General features: G+C 42.0%; 1 protein-coding gene and 2 long non-coding RNA genes across 3 annotated transcripts in view; 1 reads left to right on the plus strand and 2 right to left on the minus strand.

The window, feature by feature from the left end:
• TICRR (TOPBP1 interacting checkpoint and replication regulator) overlaps positions 1-3643 on the minus strand; it is a 34784-nt gene extending 31141 nt beyond the window's left edge. The window contains exon 1 of the mRNA XM_017651353.3: positions 2807-3643. Within this exon, the coding sequence (XP_017506842.3) occupies positions 2807-3637 (831 nt within the window). The 5' untranslated portion in view covers positions 3638-3643. The remainder of the gene's footprint in view (positions 1-2806) is intronic.
• LOC140847238 (uncharacterized) lies at positions 3536-4783 on the plus strand. The gene is made up of 2 exons (XR_012127038.1): positions 3536-3665; positions 4063-4783. It is a non-coding gene; the product is annotated as an uncharacterized lncRNA (long non-coding RNA).
• Positions 4784-17697: 12914 nt separating this feature from the next.
• LOC118968729 (uncharacterized) overlaps positions 17698-21314 on the minus strand; it is a 29556-nt gene continuing 25939 nt past the window's right edge. Inside the window, exons 5-6 of the long non-coding RNA XR_005056526.2 lie at positions 18812-18999; positions 17698-17994 (exon numbers count right to left, since the gene is read on the minus strand). This is a non-coding gene — a long non-coding RNA (uncharacterized lncRNA). The remainder of the gene's footprint in view (positions 17995-18811; positions 19000-21314) is intronic.

Raw genomic sequence — 21314 nt, forward strand, 5'->3', positions numbered from 1 at the left:
CAAGGCACTAACAGACTAGTTCAAGAACCCAGAACTATCTTGGACAGTGCTTTTAAAATGAGGGTGGTAACCCTTTGATGGAACAATTGAATGGTTTATGATCAGCATTAAAGAAAAAACAACAGCAACAAATAGCAGTATCAACGCACAGTAGAAAATAGCAATAGTGAAGATAAACAATGTGAAGCTTTTGTTTCTATTACACATACCAGTTTGGAAAATGCTGTAATGGGTTAATCAATTAATTAGTATTTGCTGTTACCACCCACGTGTTCATGCCTGTGTTCACTGCTATGGGGGAGAATGGTAAGCTAGTTCAGATACCATAGATTCTGATTAGGATTTTCTACCAAAAAGAAACAAAAAATTTGTTGAAATTATTTCAGCCAGAGGACCAGCCAGGGAAAAAAAAAAAAAAGGTTTATCAAATGAATTATAAAACTTTAATAGAGTTGAAAAGGACATGGACTTTTGAGTGAAAAGTAATATATGTACATGATTTTTTAAAAATCATAAATGGTATATAGAGTGTGGTTACATTTTATCATTTTTTTATCTGTGTCATAGGGTGCAAGAGACAAATTCTAGTGGTAGTTTCAAATCTGAGGATTTCTAAATGTCCACCTGACTATAAACTCCAAAAGAGAAGGAACCACACCTTTCCAGTTCACTAATGGCATCCCCAGCACAACCGGCAGGTATGTAATAAATGTGTGTTGAGTAAACCAGGGGCATAAAGTAAAAAATGTATGGGAGGTCTCCTACGTCGCCTTCTATCCTGTATCTTTGCATGATTCTGTGTCCTTGGAGCCCTCCTGCCCCAGTCTGAGTTCAGGTTCTGTTTCTCCCAAGTCTGCTTCCCGGACCGTGAGCAATATGGATTCTCTCCTCTTCCCTTCTCTCTACCCCTGTAGTGACAGCTCACCAGCGACAGAACCTAAGACTCCCTTTTGCCTCCACAGGGTGGCTGAGCAGAGGCTTTTGAGAAGGAAAAGCTAGATCCTCACCAGGAAAAAAAAAATCAGAAAAGCTTAAAATCGTTTGCCAGGCATTTCCTTAGGGGAAACGGCAGAGCAGATGTGAGAATGGAATCCTCAGAGAAGACCCGTCCCCTCAGATGGCGGAATAGCAGAACTGGAGGGGATCTTTAAAAAAACCCTGTCAACCTACTTACTTCAATGCTATTTCGAAAAGAAAAGAAAGAAGAATCTCGAAGCCCCTTGTGCCTAAATAAGACTGCCTTCTAGCCAGTATTTGACTTTTAAATACAATTGCAGAATAAATGTGATTTGATATCAATAATCCTAAATCAAGCAGTTTTGTGTCATACACTGTGTCCAACACTTGATTCACTGCCTTAAATGTTAAGTCCTAGGATCCCATTTTCCCCACCAAATGTTTGCCATTTCCTTAAACACTCCACCCTTTCCTTTTCTTTGACAAGCCACTGCTGCCTTATTTTGCATTTGCTGTACCTTTTTCTGGGCTTTGTATGTGAAGACATGTCAGAAATGTTTACATACTACATCGTTATGGTTTAAGTATCCATTCATTTTCCATTTGTAATCTTGCAATGTAATCCACTTCTAATGACAGGTGTTGCCAGTAAGTGGGATCACATCTTTCAACTGGTTAAGCCACCTTCCCATCAATTAGAACAAAACCCACACCTACTACGTTGGCCCTACTTTGACTCCCTCTCCTACTAGGTCTCGTTATTCCTTGCCCTTTTGTTTCTGCAATAAAGCTCATCTCCAGCTCAAGTCTGCCTGGTATGTTCTTTCCCATCTTTTACATTCCTCCTCCTTCACCACTGAATTGTCTGCTCCAAAGGCCTCCCCTACCACCCTCTATACAGTAGCCATCCCCCCCTCCCCCCCGCCTCTGCCCCATCCCAGCCCCTTCTTTTCTTTCTAGCACTATTTGAAATCCTATCACTTACATGCTTCTCTGTTTCATCTGTTCATCTTGTCTGTTTCATGTATTTTCACTCTGGCTGACCACCATGTCCCCAGGGGCTGAAACAGTGTAGTGGCTTCTCAATGAATATTTGACTATATATGGACTGACAGGAGGAAAATGGTGAAGGCAAATATATAATAATTTATCTTAACACACTTAACTGGAGCAGGGGCCCCACTGCCTCAACAAAAATCCAAATTAGCCATTTAGGAGTCTTATGTCCATAGGAATTTCTTCCTTTAGTCAACAAATATTTACCGAACACCTACAATCTCCAGTACACACCTGGAGGGGATTCAGAGATGTGTGTGCCTGCCTTTGAGGTATTTTTAGACTAGATGGAAGGTGAGACATGTGCACGGCTGGAGCAGAATGGGGAAAGGGTGGGTGGTGCCACAGAAGCGTACAGAAATTCGGAAGTTGAGACTGAGTCCTTGCCATCCGGGCAAGGCCTTATAGAATGAGCGAGGTCTAGATGTCATCGTAGCCAGCACTGGCATTCCGGGTGACGGTAAGACCAAGGGGCAGTCAGGACGAGCTGGCCAACTAGACCATGCTTCAGTATGCTGGAATGTGGGTCGTGTGTAGGCGAAATAGAGTCTGGGAAGGCTGTCGGGTCCAAACTGTCAAGGACCTTAAACTCTTTGGCTTATTAGGTACCGAGCACCTACCTATTTTGTGGTGAAGGGTGTCTCTGCCTGTGACCACGGGACTCCCATCTGAAGGGACACATGCTGGTCACGCTGGACTCATTCTGGGTCTACCGGCTGCTCTGCAGACGCTGCCAGGGCCTGGCTAACCAGGAGAGCATTGTGCACTAAGTCTGAGTTTACCATAGACTTACCTGAGACCACTCGGCGGTATCCACCCAGTACAAGATGATCTTCCGGGCGATCATGACTTCCTGGACTCTCTTGGGCAGCAGCTTCTCCATGACCTGCTTGTGGGTGGGCGGCAGGCACTGGGCCCGGGCCTCGCACCCAGACACGAACTGCAGCAGCTCCCTCTGCGAGTGCGGACAGGGGGCCAGGAGGAAGACGGCGTTCGCAAAGCCCCCGAGTGCAGTCTCGGCCTCCTTGGCCTCGCTCTCCACGTCTAGCAGCCTCCTCCCGCTGCTGCGCAGGATCGGCTTCGTGGGCGACGTGATCTCGGGCCGGTCCCACTGGTAGTCCAGCAGCGTCTCCATCAGGGCGCCGTGCGTGTGGCTGACCCTGGGCGCCGGGCCCGGCAGGTGGGCGCCAGGGGCGCCATCCCCGAGCCTGGCCTCCAGCTCCTCCTCAAAGTCCTCCCAGGAGCGGGCCCCCAGCTCGCGGAAGTCAGACATGCGGGACGGGCGGCTCCGCGCCCCCAGGGAGTCAAAGAACTTGAAGGCCCAGCGGACCCTGGCCAGGCCAAATCGGCAGCTCAGGTAGGTGAGGAGGCGCAGGGCGGCCCGCCGGACCCGGCTGTGGCCAGCGGCACCGCCCGCGGTGTCCAGCAGCAGCATTACGTTGTGACAGCAGGCCATGTCGGCCGCGCCGCCGCCCTGACGTCTTGGACCGGCCACGCGCAGCTGTCTCACGGCCCTTACTTCAGGGAACCAGCGCCATTCAAGGCTTTTCTCTCTGGCCCTGTGGAAAAGCTCCCGCGCTCTCCAGAAACTGCTGCCATTGGCGGAGCCACCCCGCAGGGTCATCTCTTATTGGTTTCTTTTCTTACGTAAGGTAGGTAAGCGGCTCCCATTCTTGGCGCTGATTGGAAGAGCCGTGTCGAAAACTTCTGCTTGATCGGCGAGGGGCCTGGCTGTGGGCGGGGCGCTGTGTTTCGGGAGAAACTTAACATTCATTGGCTTGGGCCTTGGTTTTAAAATTTAAAGAGGTAGCGGTGCTTCGGGGGCGTGTCATTAGTGGGGGCGATTGTGCGCAGGCGTGAGTGCGGGCTTTTGGGAGATGTTTACCAAAACTTTGAAAATTTAATACCCTAGAGAATTTGGGATGGTGTGAATCAAACTGGTTTGAAGCCTCCCTAGGCCTTCTATGTCGTATAATCCGCTGGTGAAAACTTTTAACTTTCTGTAATTTAAAAAATTATTAAAAATTAAGTTTATTTCCTTTGTTTCAGTAACTTTTAGAGGAGTTTTTCCGAAGAAGGGAATCAGATCCAATTAAAAGACGTATGTACATCATGGCGTTTAACTTGAGAAAAATTGGAAACGTTGGAACGGCAATGATTCAATAAAGAATTGTGCGTCCTCGAGGAGAACATCGTGTAGCTTTTTAAAATAATGTTTTATAAGGAATGTTAGTTTTAAAAAAGGCTGCAAAATGGCACATGCACTGAGATACCCAAATTTTCTGTTTGAATATTTTTAAAGTGTTAAGCAAATATTGTTAACTGAAGAATGATTGTCTCTGGGTGGTGAGATTATGGTGATTGTTAAATTCTTGTGTGCTTTCTGCATTATCTAGCTTTTCTACAATTCTGTACTTCTATATCTCAGTTTTTATAGTAAGGGGGAAACTATCTTCAATGAATAAAATAATCCTCTTGTCGCAAATCAAGACTCCTCAGCTGTAAAGAAGGTTGTAATTCTAGATGGAAGCTGTTCCTATTATTGGTCCTAACAGCAGAGAAGAATTTAAACTCTCTAGGTAGGACTGGTCAACTTTAAATCTCCTTCAATATCCATAGATTTTTCTGAGTCGATTGTTTCAAGAAAGACCACCACTGATACTTCGCAGATTGTCCATGACTAAAACTTAACATCCCCTGATCCACCCACTGTGATTTCAGAGCAATAAATTTTTGTTGGTCTTAATGGATTCAGCACTTGCTAACAACATCCACACTTGTTGTGTCGTTTATTATTCATTCAACAAATAATCAGTAATGGGAACAAATAGATAACTATCCTTCCCCTCAGGGAGTTTATGTTCCAGTGGAGGGAGCCGAACAAAAAACAAGTAAGTTAAAATACATGTTAAGCGGTATTAAGGGCTATGGAGAAGAATTAAGCAGAAAAAGGGGATAAGGAATAGGTAGGGTTATGCAGGTTCAACTAGGATAGTCAGGTGACATTTCAATAAAGACATTCGGACATCAGGGACTCTGAGCCCTGTGGACATCTTGGGGAAGAGAGCCAGGAAGAAGGAACAGCAAGTGCAAAGGCCCTGAGAGAGTGGTTTGCTCCCTTATTCTTAAAGCTAACTTCCTAAGAATTATTAAACTCCCTCTTTTACAAAAAGAGGGAACTGAGGCTCAGAGAAGCTAAGAATCTCCCCTGTAATTTCATACTCAGCAATTCACAAATGGAATCAAATTTAGATTCCAAGAGCAGGTTTCCAAGGCAGTGTTTGCAACCTAGACTGAAAAACCAGCTTTATAAGGAGAGACTCAGAGCACTTTTAAGAGTAGTTTAAAGGTGAATGATCAAGTCTTTGTTTAAAGCAATGCCTGGGATACAGCTACTTTATCTCCATTTCTTCTCCTTCCCAGATCAACTATCTACCTTAAAGGCTATTTATATATATATATATGTTCCCCTTTCCCTTCCTGCCTTCTGCCCATTTACTTTGTTAATGAAAAGTTATGGCCCATCTGCCTATTGTTAAGTGAATATAAAGGAAGAATAAGCCTTAATATTTGTCCCAGAATAAAAAAGCAACAAGGCACCTGTCACAATAGACAGTTCAACACTGACCCAAAGGTTTAATATTGTCAAAAGAAGGTCATCCAAAAAGAAATCATTACAGTGAGTTGGGTTGGCCAGATATGCCACCCGCACACCAGATGGGGAAAGGGGAGCATTTTATCAGGTGTGGAAAACTTGGATGCCCAGGCAGGTAAAGGACCCTGGGCATAGGAAATGGAAGTGGCTGGGGCTGTGGCCCAAAGACCTTCAAAGTCTATGTTAAAATATAAATAAATAAAAGAAAACCTCCTTGCCGTACTACTTAAGTCATTTAAGTGAAAACTTAGCAGCCCAGGACCTTTTTGCAGCGACAAAAGTAAAATGATGTCTATTATAAAGAGATCACAGATCAAATCAGCAGCTTGCTAAATGTTCATTTATACAGTGTGACATAAATAACGGGAAATCTTCCACATCACTGCTGATTAAAATGATCCCAAGTTAGGGGCCAAATACAAAATTATGATTAGAGAGTGGAGATTTATACGTCTGTTTTTAATTTTTTAAAAATCTTACTAGAGAAAAAGCTAAGGCACTGGACTGTCCAGTTAGGTACGGGATGAGCAGTCCCCACCCTTCTCCCCACCCTGGAGGATGTCACAGCGAGAGCTGGCTTGAGTGCTCACTGTGTCCGAGGCGGTGCTTTGTGGAAGTTTCATGGAGAAGGTAAACATTTAAATAGGTTTTTGTCATTTATGAACTATAAGACATTATTTTACATCACATGAAAAAAATTCAGCCAATGACAGTAACTCAATGTTTTCTAATCACTCCAAATTTTTTGGTTTATATTTGAAAGAGCTCTTTTAGATTTGTGTGGACATAATTTTTAAAAATCATTGATCACCCTTACAACATATAAGGAAAAGAGAATTTTGAAGCAAAATTAATTGCCTAAGTATTCCTAAAGCTGCTTCACATTCAGAATTTCTCTCTTCTGAGTCACTTGCCACTTCGCTCATCAGTGTCAATCTTTTTTTTTTTTTTTTTTAGGAGAGCAAGGTACAGGCTTTTATTTAGAGATACAGTGAAAGGATAGAGCTCCCGGCTCATGCCAGGAGGGGACAAGGGAGTCCCATCAGTGTCAATCTTTTCATACAATACCACCGTCTTTGCCAGCAGGAGTTGGCAATGCAACATTTCTCAAAAAAGCGTCCCATTCCCGCATCTGGTAGTTCCTTTCAAACCACTCTTCCCCATTCTGCAAGTTTGATGCACACCCACTGACCATGACACCTGCCGCGCTACCTCTCACTGGCCGACAGATTTTTTAGAAAGGAGAGCAGAGAAACGGGGTGGAAGCCAGGAGAGATGAGGAGTTTAGGAAAGGTGTTCTATTTTTTCTCCTCTTTAAAGATAGGAGGCATTGCAATGTTTCTGTGTGCTTGGGAAATGGTCAAGAAGTGAGTGACAAATCTGATGCTATAGAAACCGAGATGGCCAGGGAAGATGATTGTAATTGTGCAATAGCCTGGGTGGATGAGATGGGTGGGCTTCCCCCTTTATTCTGGAAGATCACGAGCCCTATGACAACCGTAGGGTTCTATTGCTGAAAAGAAAAGGGGAGGATGAATATGGGAGAATGACTAGCAAGCTTAGTCACATTAGGATTAGGTGTTGCTAGGCAAGAGCAAGAGGTGAAAAGGGTGGGGGCTTTGAGGATGTGTGCCAGGGAGAGGTCATACTAATTAGAAATTGAATTGGTTTGGCACCTTTATCAAAAATCAGTCCTTGAAGGCATTATGTTGAGTAAAATAAGTCAGTTACAAAAGGGCAATAACTATATAATTTGTAAATACCTAGGATAGGCAAATTCATAGAGACAGAAAGTAGAATAGTGGTTACCACCAGCCTGGGGAGCAGAGAAGGGGAAATTATTTAATGGGTATAGAGTTTCAACTTTTCAAGATGGTAAAGATGGATGGAGATGTTCTAGAGATGGATAGTGGTGATGGTTGCACAACATGAATGTCACTGAACCGTACAATTAAAGTGGTTAAAATGATGAATTTTATGTTATCTACATTTTATTATTAAAAAATTTGAACTAGAAAATATAAAATTGGGAATATATATATGACCTATTTGGAGTTCTTCATTCTGTTCCTTTGATATATGTATCTGTGCCCCTGCCAATACCACACAGTCTTGATTACTGTAGCTATATAATAAATGAATTTGAGGAGAATTGGCATCTTTACCATGGGTCTTTCAATCTGTACATGAACATGGTATGTCTCTTCATTTATTTAGATTTTTTATTTTTTTGTCATCGTGTGGGAGTTTTCAATATACAAGACTTGTACACGTTTTGTTAGGTTTGAATCTAAAATAATTCCTTTTTTTAACAATTGCATATAGTATTATGTTTTTAACTTCAGTTTTCATGTGTTTGTTGTTAGCATGGAATACAATCAATTTTTGCATGTTGATCTTGTGTCCTGCAACCCTGCTAAATTTACATAGTAGTTCTTGAAGAGTTTGGGAGTTTTTTTATTTTTTATTTTTCTTAAAGATTCCTTCGGATTTTCTAGGTAGCCCATCATGTTATCTGCAAATAGGGGCAGTTTTACATGTTCCTTTCCAATTTGCATACAGCCTTTTATTTCCTATTTTACCCTCATATTGAACTGGCTTAAAATAAGAGTAGTGAAAGCAGACATACCCATTTTATTTCTGATCTTAGGAGGAAAGCATTCAATCTCATCATTAGGTATGTTGTTATCCATATTTTAGATGTTCTCTGCCAAGCTGAGAAATTTCTCCTTTATTCCTAGTTTTCTGAGAGTTTTTATCATAAATGGGTGTTGAATTTTGTCAAATGCTTCTGCATCTATTGAGATGATCATGTGATTTCTGTTTGTTTATATGGTGGATTACTTTGGTTGATTTTTGAATATTGAATCAGCCTTGCATAGCAGGAATAAGTCCCACTTGGTCATAGTATATAATTCTCTGTATATATGTATGAATTCTCCTTGCTAATACCTTGTAAAGATTTTTGCATCTATATTCGTACAGGATACTGGTCTATAGCTTTCTTTTCTTATATTATCATTGTTTTTGGTATCATATAATACTGGCTTCATAAAATGAGTTGAGAAGTCGTTATGCAGCAATGTTAATATAATTAATTTGACTGCAATGTACATTTAAAAATTATTAGAAGGATAAATTTTATATTATGTATTTTTTAACCACAATTAAATATTACAAAATGATTTGAGAAGCATGTCTTTCTCTTCATCTTTTGGAAGAGATTGAGTAGAACTGGTGTTAATTCCTCTATCAACATTTGGTAGAGTTCTCCAGAAAAACCATGTAGACCTGGGATTTCCTTTTTGGGAGTTTATTAATTACAAATGTCACCTCTTTAATAGTTACAGGGCTATTAGACTCTCATCATTTAAAGTAATTATTCATTATTAATTAGGGCTTAAATCTGACATTTTATTTTTTGGGTTCTATTTGTTTTTCTCTTTTCCCTATGGTTTTATTGAACATTTTTGTAAAAATCTATTTTGATAAACCGAAAGTTTCTGTGATGACTGCCCTTGCACTGTTCAACATGTAAGAACTTATTCACTATGTAAGAACTTGTTCACCATGTAAGAACTTGTTCATTATGCTTCAGAAGATTGGAGACTGTTGAGAATTAGGCTTGGGGTTGATTAATGATTGTGCATTGAGTCCCCTATACAGAATTTTATTGTTGTTAACAACCATTTGATCAATAAATATGAGAGATGCCCTCTCAAAAAAAAAATCTATTTTGATTTATCATTTGTATTTTTAGTAGTGAATCATTGTATTGTTATTGTATAGATTTTTTTAGTGTCTTGTCTAAGTATTACGTTATATACATAGGACTTAATCACAGTCTACTGGTGAGGTATAGTGTAGAAAAATATAGAAATATTCTCCCTTTAAATCCTTGTACCTCCCACTACTTATAAGTGCTTTAAATATTTCCTTTACAATAACCACATTGGACAAGTATACTTTTTGCGTAACCATCAAACATAGTTTTGAAAACTTAAGAAGAGAAGGAAAGCTTAGTGCATTTACCCATATTTTTACTCTTTCCATTGTTCTTTCTTCCTACCTGATATTCAAAGATTCCTTTTTGGTCACTTCCTTTCGGTTTCAAAACTTCCCTTGGCCATTCTTTTAGGGTAAGTCTACCAGCCGTAAATCCCTTAATTTTCCTTCATCTGAGTATGTCTTAATTTTTCCTGTATTCCTGGGGGATATTTTCACTAGATATAGAAGTCTAGGCTGATAGTTCTTTCTTTTTCCATTACTTGAAAAATGTCACGCCACTTCCACCTGTCTCCCACCCCCATGATCTCCACTGGCAGTGCAGTGGGGGAGCTGCATGACCACTGGGCTGCGGTGAAAGCCCTGTTCACTGCTGCGTTCCCCCTGATATCACCCTAGCAGGATCAGAGAGGGCGTCTTGTCACCACCCAGTGGATGTGGAGGTAAAGGGTCCCCAAGTGACCTCCACTGCACTGTAGGAGCCGGCCTCATTTCCAGAGGAGTGCAGATAAAGGTCTTAGCTCCCCACTTGGCCTCCCCTGATACCAGTCTGGCAGGAGAAGGGCCACCTCATTATGCCCAGTGAGGGTGGAAATGCAGGCTCCCTCTCAGCCTTTGTTGATGGGGCCAGACCATAGTTTCTTTTGGAGTTTGGCTGGACTGGAGTGACATTGTCTACAAGTTTTCTGTCTTGTTAATCTACCCCTTTCCTGGTCTTTTGATTAGAGAGAGTAGACTTTTCTGTGGCTTTATTTTTCTTGTCTGCATCCGTACTGGTGTATTAGGTTGCCAACTTCTCCAACATCTAGTCAGATGTAGCAGGCAAAAAGGAAGCCCAGGGAATTCACTGCCATCTCGTCTCTTGGTCTCAGGATCTCTAGCCAGTCTCACTTTTCTCTCATCCTCTCAGTCTTTTCATGTGTGTTTACATAGAATATCCAGGGGTTTTAGCTTTACTTAGCAGGGAAAAATAGGAATAAAAATGTCTGCTCCATTTTTTCTGGAACCAGAAATTGGGAGTCATTGCTTTCATTATAATTTATCACATTGCACTATATTCAAGCTATTTCTTTAAAAAATTGCCTCACTTTATAAATTGTGAGTTCTTAGAGGGCAGGAACAGTGTTTTATTTGTCTTTGTGTCCCTAGTGCTTAGCAGAGTAACAACGAATCATTTTTAATTGAATTATAGTTGTTAGGAATTTGTGCAGATACAGACACTTCACCACCAGAGGGCAGTAGCAGCAAACCTCACTGAGGGCTGTGCAGCCGACCTGCCCCACCCGGAAGGAAACCTTTCCCCAGACTGCAGGTCCTTGGTTTGTGTGAGAAAATCGCAAGTCTGGGGACTCAATGTACTTGGGTCTTCTAGAGAGAAAAAAGGACCTTGGGGTGGCTGACAAGACTGCACCTGCAGCATTTGGGTCCCCGTCTTTTGGGGAAGGTTGCTTCCCCCTCTTCCCAATATTGGGAAAGGAGCTCACATATTTCAAGCATCTAGAGCAACAGTCCTTATTCAAGGCCCTCCTCACGTGATTTCTGAAAGGCAGGCATTATTTCCTCCCTTCTACCGATGAGAAAACTGAGGCTAGTACGAGGGAGCGCTGAAGCTCTTACACTGTTTGCCCAAAGAGATGCAAGGACGGCCTCATCCCCCTGATGGGGTGCACAGGAGAAGGGCCCTCTGCGGGCAGTGGAGGGCCAGGCCAGCCGCACACCCAGCAGGCCTCTGGGCCCTTGAGTATGTCCCTCATCTTTCTTTAATGGGGCGATAATCCCCTCTGCTTTTCAGAGCTGTGCGATCCAGGGCCAGGACCAGCTACAGAGCTTGCAGGGCCCCGTGCGAAATGAAAACATGGGACCACATGTTCAAAAAGTTAAATATTTCAAAACAGCAACAGCAAAGCATTAAACCTAGCACAGGGTCCTTCCAAGCATGAGGGTCCGTGTGACTGTCATGACTATAGCCAGCCTGTCTAGAGCAATAATAGAAATACTGAAATAACAATAACTTCCCTCTTTGGGGCACCTACTTTGCAGTATATTCTGTCTGTCACTTTAAATATTTCAGTTCTTTGAACCCTCCTGGGGTTGTTTTTCCCCTGTGTGTTTTTATCTGTGCAATGAAGAGGTTTGAACTAGAGCAGTAGTTCTTAAACCTGGTTACATATTAGAAGCACCCGGGAATTTAAAGAAAATAGGCAAAGCTGGCCCCACCCCCAAAGATTCTAACTGAACTGTGTTGGGGTGGGGCCTGGGCCTGAGACTAAACACCCTCCTGGTTCTGAGACTGGTTTCAATCTGACGGCGATGATGACGGAAAAAGTCCTTCCCTTCCTTTGAAAAAATAGATGACGGACGTGTCTGGACAACTCCAGGTCCAGTGAGGCAGGGTGTCTTGAGGTCCCAGTGCTAGGAATTTTTACTGGCAATGACATGATGTGCCCTTGGTGAGTCTAGGCGAGGGGCAAGGCTTCTAGGGACTTTGTTTCTCCTTCACAGCAGCCATTTGCCCAACCATCCATTTCTGCCCAGGGGTCTCCACACTCCAGTGTTCCCGGGTGGTCTCTGGGGTGATCTGTCCAACTGTGGCAGTGTTTCTGGGCCCAAAGAGAAAACAGTGGTTTCCCCCAACCATTCTGGCAACTGTCAGCTTGCCTAGCTTCCATGCAAGCCAGAGCGATGTGCAGAAAGCTGTTAAGAGAAGAAAGCAGAAAGTTTTCTGAGTGCCTGGTGTTGCACCAGGAATATTCGTATTTAAATCTTCCAAAAACCCTTCTGGGTGTTTTTTTAAATCCCCATTTTATCTGACCACTGCTAGTTTGACCCCTGCTAGTCTTCTTTCTGACCCCTGCTAGCCAGAGGCCTGGGACCCTACTTTCTTGTTCAAACCCCACTTCCATTCCCACCCAGTAATACTCCCTGGGCAAACCATGTCTGAGGGTCAGTACAATCCCAAAGCCCTGTGGGATGGGTTCTCCCTTTTCTGGCCAAACTGTGGTGGAAGCCAGTGAGGCATGGCCCAGGCCTGCTTTATCAGGACTTCACAAAGCCCAGAGCTCCCCTGCCTTGGGTCCTATGGAAATGTTCTGGAACACTAACCCTCAGTCCATTCACTGATGTGAGAACCCAAGGAAAAAGGAAGGTCCCCTGGGGAGACAGCCAAGGTTCCTCGTAGAAGCCCATCAGGACATGGGCTGAAGCAGCAGGGGGCACAGGGGCTGCTGAGCAGGGCTGGAACTCCTTATAGGATCAAACTCCGTCTCTGAAGCCAGCTGTGCTGCACAGAGCCTGAGTCTGCTGCCCTGATGTGACCCTCAGCCACATGCACTGCCTGAGAGGCAGTAGCCTCACTTTTGAGGAAGGGTCTCAAATGCCCCTCACTATACTTGGAGGGGCTTAGAGAGGCTCAGGGAAACCGTGGGGTCCTGGATGGAAGGGTGGGAAGGAATGGAGACCCCAGACAATTGAGGGGTGTGGGCAGGATTGCACCCTCCCTAACAGAGTCATGGCCCAAAGAGCTGGCTGGCTGGAGCTAATTTGGAGGCCCCACCCCACTAGGAATGCATCTGCCCCCACAGGAGAGGGGACCTGCAGACTCACAGCTCTGAGCTGTGCTAAGGTCACAAGAGTCACAGTGAATGTTTCTATTGCATCAGGAATCCTGGGACTGCCAAGAGGTCTAGGAGTGAAGAGCTGGGAAATAGAGGAGGGGTGGCATCTACTGAGTCAGTGCTGGGAGCTGAGCACCAAGCATCAGGCACTGTGCAAAGGCTAACTTTGGTTGGGAGCTGGAAGACACTGGCAAGGGAAGCAGAGGGAATAAAGGTGGGTTGGCATCTGCTGAGCCAGTGCTGGGACCTGAGCTTCAAGGCAAGAGGCCAAAGGGAGGCTCCTAGGTCACTGTGGCACCACCCTGCCTCCTGGCCTTCTGGTTTTAACTACCAGGTTGGGTGACTGCTCAGTAACCTAAGAGCAACGGGACCAGCCTGAGCTGCTCTTGACGGAACAGGAAGGGGCTGGGATGGGGACAGGGCTGGCCAGGGAGAAGCTCTCTTCATGGGCAGGCATGGGCAGGGCAGGAAGGCAAAAGGCTCTCAAAGATAAACATGAAGATGACTTCAGCCAAGGGTCAGGGACAGCCTGTGCTGGTCAGCTATCCTGCCCATCCCCACCCCGCGGTGAGTGTCACAACTGTGAATAGCAAAGATGACAGGGAATACTGCGAGAGTCCGAGTTGATGAGCAGGTGCACCACGTCCCCACAGGCACCTCTGGTTCTGGTGTCCTTGTGCCTGAGCATCTTTGACCTTGTGGGTGTGGTCCTAGATCCACCCAGTTCTTGTTTCCTTATTTGTTATATCGCTTCTTTGAGTGTCCTTATGTGTTTATCCTAGTTTATTTTCCAAAAAAATTTCTTATTGAAATGCAGTACTTGCTTACCAGAGAAAATATAGATAAGCAAATTGAATGAATTGAAATAATCACCCAGACATAGCCTCTATTAAGGTTCTTCACAATGTTTATTTCTTAATGGGTCCATACCCAATTAAAAAAAATTAGAGTATAATATATGTGTTGTCTTGTAACCCACCTTTTCCACTGAACAGTGTATCATGGAGGGTGTTTCTTTGTCATGAAATACAAGAAAATAACCATTTTCACCAGCTGCTTGGCACCCCAGTAACATGGACATGCACTAAATCATTTAATGAATCCCCTCTTGGTAGACACTTAGGTTCTTCAAATATTTTGTTCTTATGAACAGCACTGTGATTTGAAACATCCTTGGGCACAAATGTGCCCTTGTCCATGATCTTTTCTTTTTTTTGGAGGAGGGCATGAATTCTTAGGAGTGGAATTAGTCTTTTGGATGGCAGAGGTAGTCTCTTTTAAAGCCTTTGTGAACTTTATTTGCCAAATGTATTGGACATCTGATGTGCTTGTCTGCTCTGAATTCTTCCCTCCTTCTAATAACAGCATTTGTTTTTCCTTTAGGGAACCACATCTTCCCAACTCTCTGTGGTCCTTGTGGGCTGTCAACCACTAGACACCTCTCCTCTATAGGGTTGAACATGTCATTCGAGGTGGCCAGAGAACTCTATTGCCCTGGCCATGTGTTCAGTTTAGAGATGGGCATATGATCCAGAGAGAGTTAACCCTGAGACTTGATATGAAGGTTTGGTGTGAGAGAGGGTCTTTCTCTTCTTTTTGGATTGGAAGCTGCAAAGATGTAGGCTTGAGGCTATAAGAGGTCAAATCAACTTCCCTGCCATGTAGATAGAGTCTAATGAGAATAAAGCCACCACACCCAGGGAAACAGAGTCAAGAAATAGAAAGTCAGAGCCGTGATGACCTCACCAAGCCCCCAGATCCAGCTATGCCTGAAGCCACCCCTCCTTAGATCATCCCAGTTAATTGAGTCAGTAAATACCCTTTTTTGTTAAGCTACTTTCATATGGGTTGCTCCCACTTGTAAGTGAAGGAGTCCTGAGTGATACACTATGCTGTCTTCCTGAAAAGTCATACAAATTTACACTCTCAATAACATTGGATGAGAAAGCCAATTTCCAAGGCCCTGCTCCTTACCACTGGTCCTCAGGAAGGGCAAACCAGATCTCAGTGCTGACAAGGCAAGCCTAGATGATTAGAAAATTGTTCCCTGGAGTTCTGTAATGAATTAGGACACACACAGGCTAGAGTGAGCATACTAGTTAATGGACAGTTGGTTCCTGTACAGATGTGTATTATGGTTAAAAAAGGGTGATCAAAAAATAAGGGCAACAGCAGAAAACACAGAGATGCTCAGCTGCCTGTGTTTTGTGGCATTAAACTACAGAAATATAAAAATGGAGGTGCCAAACTAGCAGACTGTGGGCTGCGTCTGGCCAAGGAACGTGGTTTATTTAACTTGCATGTTCTCTTTTAAATATTTGGTAAAGGAACCTGAAGTCTCACAGAAAAGGCAGCTTTCAGGACTGGGATGGGAAGAGTCAAGGAAATGCAAGACATCAACTTGTGCCTGAGAGGGGAAATGAGGCGCAAACCGTAGAGATGCGTCGGACACGGAAGCCATTTGGAGGGCTCCCACTGGCCAAAGCTGCACCAATTTGAGCACCAAACAAGAATAAAGGCTGTAATCGCATATGTAACACCGAATACATAAAAAATGCAGCAGCCATAATGGTACTTAAAAAAAGAGCTAAGCACTTTGTTATTAAAGCAGTCCCCTCTTATCCACTGTTTCACTTCCCGCGGTTTCAGTTACTTGTCCTCAACCTTGGTCCAGAAGCAAATGATCCTCCTCACGTATCCTCAGGTCAGTAGTGGTCTAAAGCTGCGTCATGTCGGCCACGTCACTCCCCTCCCTCCATCTCATCACGCAGGCATTTTATCAGCTCACGTCATCACAAGGACGGTGAGTGCAGAACAATGAGGTATTTAGAGACAGAGAGAGAGAGACAGAGAGAGAGAGAGACCACATGCACCAAACTTATTACAAAGTATGGTTATAAGTGTTCTATTTTGTTACAAGTTATTGCTAGTCTGTTACTGTATCTAATTTATAAATTAAACTTTATCATAGGAATGTATGTGGAAGGAAGAACATAGTATATATACAAAGGGTTTGGTACTACCCACAGTTTCAGACATCCACTGAGGGTCTTGGAATGTATCCCCCATGGATAAGGGGGGACTGTGGTATCCCACAAAGTTGTTATACTAACTTCTTACTCTGAGAACTGGTAACTAAAGCCAAAAGATTCAGCAGTTTTTCTGCCTCCAGTAGGAACCAGTAGTTCCAGTTTCAGGATAACCAAAAAGCCCCAGCTAATGAGGAAAAGCTCTTCTTTACAGTCATGCCAGCTAATAAATGTCAAGGAAATATCATTAGAAAAACACCCTTTTTCTTGCAATCCCTAATGAAATCATTGATTCAGGCAAGGAGCTTTAGTGGATGTTAAAACTATTAGGTAACATGGCTCTAGGGGAAATGACTGGTCTAAGGAAGAAAATGCAGTTGCAATGAGGGCATCATCTTAACCCTTTCTTCGATCGAGGATTTCTACTAACAGGACCAACACTCTTTGCCTCCTGAGGCAATGGACTGGGCAGAGTCAGGATTACCTGGAAGAAATTATTGCCAAAATATTGACCTAAAATTTAATCAAGGTTTTAGAGCTAACTTCCAATTTGTAGGAAATGCAGGGACGACTAAAGGAACCGGTTAAGAAACACCACCAGGAAACAGGCACAGTCAACAAGACACTGGACTGAGTTCTTCAAATCAGTCAGTGAAAACACAAATAAACATAAAACAAAGAGGCCAGTGGAGATCTGTTCTAGCTTAAAAATATTTAAGACACTTAACAGTCAATTTCCATTTGGGTCCTCAATTGGATTCTGGTTTAAACAATCCATCCAATGTAGTCATTTTTGGGGTAGTGAAAGAAATTTGAGTGAAGAAAAGATACTTGTTAATATTCTTAAGTATTATTGTAGCTCTTTAGGAAAACAACTATGTTGTGAAGAGATACCTATTGAAGTATTTAAGGGTGAAAATATTTTATTAGCTTCTTTGATTTTCTTACTTGAACATCCTTAAGCAGGAAAAAAAAATAGGTGTAACAAATGTGGCCAAAAAAGTGTTAAATCTGAGTGAAGAGCGTGTTGGGAAGGAAACATTTTCCTCTACCTTTCACAGTTCTTCTTGCTGGTCTAGAATCAAATTGACAGGAGACAGATTCACAGAAGAAAGTCAAATTAAATTTTGTACATACAGGAACTCCACATACATGAAAAATCCGAAGATAGAAAGGTAAAATGAGGTATATATGGCATCCTGAGTTAAGGAATGGGGTAGGAGCCTGAGGCTTCAAAGGAGAGGAGAGTGATTCAAAGGGCAATAAAAAGCAGACATTAGCACCACCACACAGATGGGTCACTGGGAAAAAATTCATCTCTGGCAATAACCCTTATTTTGAAAAAGAACTTTATTTAGATTTTTCTAGGCAGTTAGGGGAGGAGCCAAATCTTCTCTTGAACCTTCAGAGTCTTCATTGCCTTCAGTTCAAAATAGTCCACATGCCAAAGAGACACATTTGGGGGTGGCCTGCCTTTGGCCCCCACATTTCCCTCCTTTGAAACTTCCCAGGAAGTCTCACATTAAAAACTGAGCAAGCAGATTGTTCAGTGTTGTTGAAGCAGCCTCTTGGTCCTGGGATTAGGTCAGTTCAGTTAAACAGGAGGTGGTCTTGCAGGTGGGCTTCCAAAGTTAGGACTATATTATGCAAGCAGTCACGTAATTAATAAGAGGCATTTCTATGGAAACAAAAGAAAAACAAAGGTTAATGGTTGGAGCAAATTATAAACCCAATGTCTGAGTCCTGGGTGTTGCTAGGGGGAGGATTTCTAGATGTCAGGTTTCAGGCATCTTCAGATAGAGTGATGACAGACAGTGGCAATCTGATGGATTTCCCTGGCTTGCTATTTGAATGTTCCTGAGTGTCCCACAGAGCAACAGGCACAAAGATGGTCTAAACATGGGCTGTTGTGGTGATTTCTCTAAAGTTTATATCAAGTTTCCTAACTTCAGTTTGCAGGGCTTCAGGAAAAAGGCAGCTTTGGTTCTCAATGACTTCAAGTCAGAAGGATGGGAGTAAATTGGAGATGTTCGTTTGGGGTCATAGCCAGATACTTGAGGAAGCCAGAAGAATTCAGGATCCAGTGCAGTTTACAGGCAAACAATAAACACTCAAAGACAGTTAATCAGACCTAGAATCTAATATCCAAAAAGATAACATAATATCCAAAAAACAAATCACCCTCATTTTATCAAAGATAACCACAGCAAGACGTTTGTCTGTACACCAAGTCTTGTTTCAGTAAATGTGGCCTGATAATTTAAATAAGTTCAGCAAGAATAGCGATGGACAACACAGAGGTTTTTTAAAATCTGCTTTGCTGGAACTTTTCATAAAGAACTTTTAAAGGCCTCTCAAGGCCAGGAAAGCCAGTCCAAGGACTTGTCATAATTCCACTGCAAGAGCTGTAGATTTGGGTGAATTTCTCTCTTCTTAAGGTTCACAAAATATCCTGAGGTTCCTGCAACTGCCAGGAAGAGGACATGCTTACTCACCTGGTAAAGCTGCTGGGAGCCCTGGAGGTAAGGTACCAGGCTGGTTTTCCTGAGGGCTTCGTGGGCTCCGTAAAGTCAATTTTAGTTCCTTGAAGATGCCTGGTCATACCTGAATCCACGTGTCTCTCTCTTAAGTATCACATTCCAGTCAAAGCTTTGGTAATATAACCAAGGTTTCTAATTGTATCCTGTTACAAGGAGAAAAGATTCTTATTGAACTTATGCAAGTAACTATATTGCCATAAAAATAAGAATACATCCTGGAGTTTCTGAATTCTGGAGGCATCAGTTAGGGAGGAAAAGACAAATGTCTCATATTTGTTTGCAAAGGTGTATTTTACCGTATTGCGTGAGTCGTGCATAGATAGCTTTGGGGAAAAAGTTCCCTTAAATCTGGAAAAGTAAACATTAGAGAACCAGCAGTGTTTTAAATAAGATGTCAGAAAAATGATCAACATCCTCCTCAGTTCATTCAGTGTCATGTTATTCATTCTTATTCTGCTTGAATCCAGTTTCCTCACTAGTTCTGTAAATTCTAACCCAGTTCAGATTAATGATCTTAAGGTCATCAGAAACCTGTATTTGTCAAAAGTCCTTTCCATGAATCTCTCTGACAGTGAAACACACTTGCAAAAACAGCAGAATAAAATAACAACTGTCTGTAGATTATAAAGGGCTTAAAAATGGCCATGGTTAAAGATTTGAGTTCATTATAATGCAATTGACAAGAGAATTTGATTATTTCTGTAAGATAACATTTTAATGACCATAATTAGAAGTGATAACATACCAGGACATATCAGATTTCTAGGAGTTTCTTATAATTTCTAGAACACTTATTTTAATAACATATTTCTACACAAACATAATCTAGCCTAATTAGCTTAACATCTCTCATTAGGAGAAAAACATCTAGGGACCATCTGAAAAATCTCAGGGTTAACTAGAGGTAAAAAGAACTTTATGTAGAATTTGATTTTGGAAAGTTTATCAAAATTAGTTTTAAAAAGGTTTTAAAACACTTGCCTGAATAGGATCATAGGTCATTATAAAACTTAATTATCCATTTAACCAAAGTGACAACAGAGTATTTTAAAGGCAAATACAGAAGGTTACATAGTTGGGAGCAAAACTTAGTTCTTTTAATATTAAAAAGACTACATTTTTTGTAGTACATACACACAATGGAATATTATTCAGCCATAAAAAGAAAAGAAATCCTACCATTTTCAACAACATGGATGGATTTAGAAAGTATTATGCTCAGTGAAATAAGCCAGATGGACAAAGACAAGTACCAGATGACTTCACTCATTTGTGGAGCATAAGAACAAAGCAAAACTGACGGAACAAAATAGCAGGAGACTCACAGACTATGAGAAGGGACTAGTGGTTACCAAAGGGGAGGGGTTGGGGAATGTGGGTGGGGAGGGAGAAGGGGGCACTATAATTCACAATCACAGTATAGGTAGGTCACAGGGAAGGCAGTGTAGCCCGGAGAAGACAAGTAATGACTCCACAGCGTCTTACTACGCTGATAGACAGTAACTGAAATAAAGGGGTGAGGACTTGACAATATGGGTGAATGTTGAATCCACTGTGTTGTTTATGTGAAACCATCGTAAGACTGTATATCAATGATACTTTGATTAAAAAAAAGAAGATTCCATTTTCTTAGGTAATCAAAGATCTAATGATAAAGAAATCCATGAAGCACAGGAAATTATTTTGACAAAACACGGACTTTTGTTTTTTAGGCAATTACTTTAAGGGTAAAGAAAAACCCTTCACAATCTCTTATTATCAAGAGCAGACCAATTGTCCAAGAAAACTTTGTCCTTTAATAGAGAGAAAACCAAGTTCTAATTTGCACCAGTGTACTTTTGATACTAAAATCTATTCTTAAATAAATTCATTTTAATCTTAGTTGGCTTGACAACACATTAAAATTCCTTTTCCTAAACCTTCTACATTCAGATTTTGTCCTGTGTTTTCCTCTTTAACCAGCTTCACATTAGGACAAAATGACTTTCTTTTTCCTTAGTAAAAATGCATTTCCATTCCTCATACCTTCTTTTACCAAAAGTACACATCCTACTTTTCTTGCATATAGAGATATTTCCTTTATTATTTCTAGTAATTTTAACCACATATATTAATTGGAATTCTTAACTTCTAGAAACCTTAATTTCTAGTGAAAACTAAATACCAAGCAATTGTGAGTGTTACACCAGCATTCTTTACATTGGCAAATTTATGAATATATTTCATAATTTCTCAAAACTTGCTTCTCCATAGTACAATCTTTCAATAAAGCACAAAACATACTTACAACAGACCCAAATTTATCTTTAGTTTCTCTGTAATAAGCAGACAAAAGTAGGTACCCTTAGACTTGTTTAGCAAGTAATGTTCTAGTATTTTATCTTACTTGGAAATAATCTAGATATTAAATGAATTTAACTTAATCCATCACTTAACAAAAACTTTAAGGCTTCAGGTC

This window comes from Manis javanica, chromosome 18, assembly GCF_040802235.1.
Source record: "Manis javanica isolate MJ-LG chromosome 18, MJ_LKY, whole genome shotgun sequence".
Classification (NCBI taxonomy): Eukaryota; Metazoa; Chordata; class Mammalia; order Pholidota; family Manidae; genus Manis; species Manis javanica.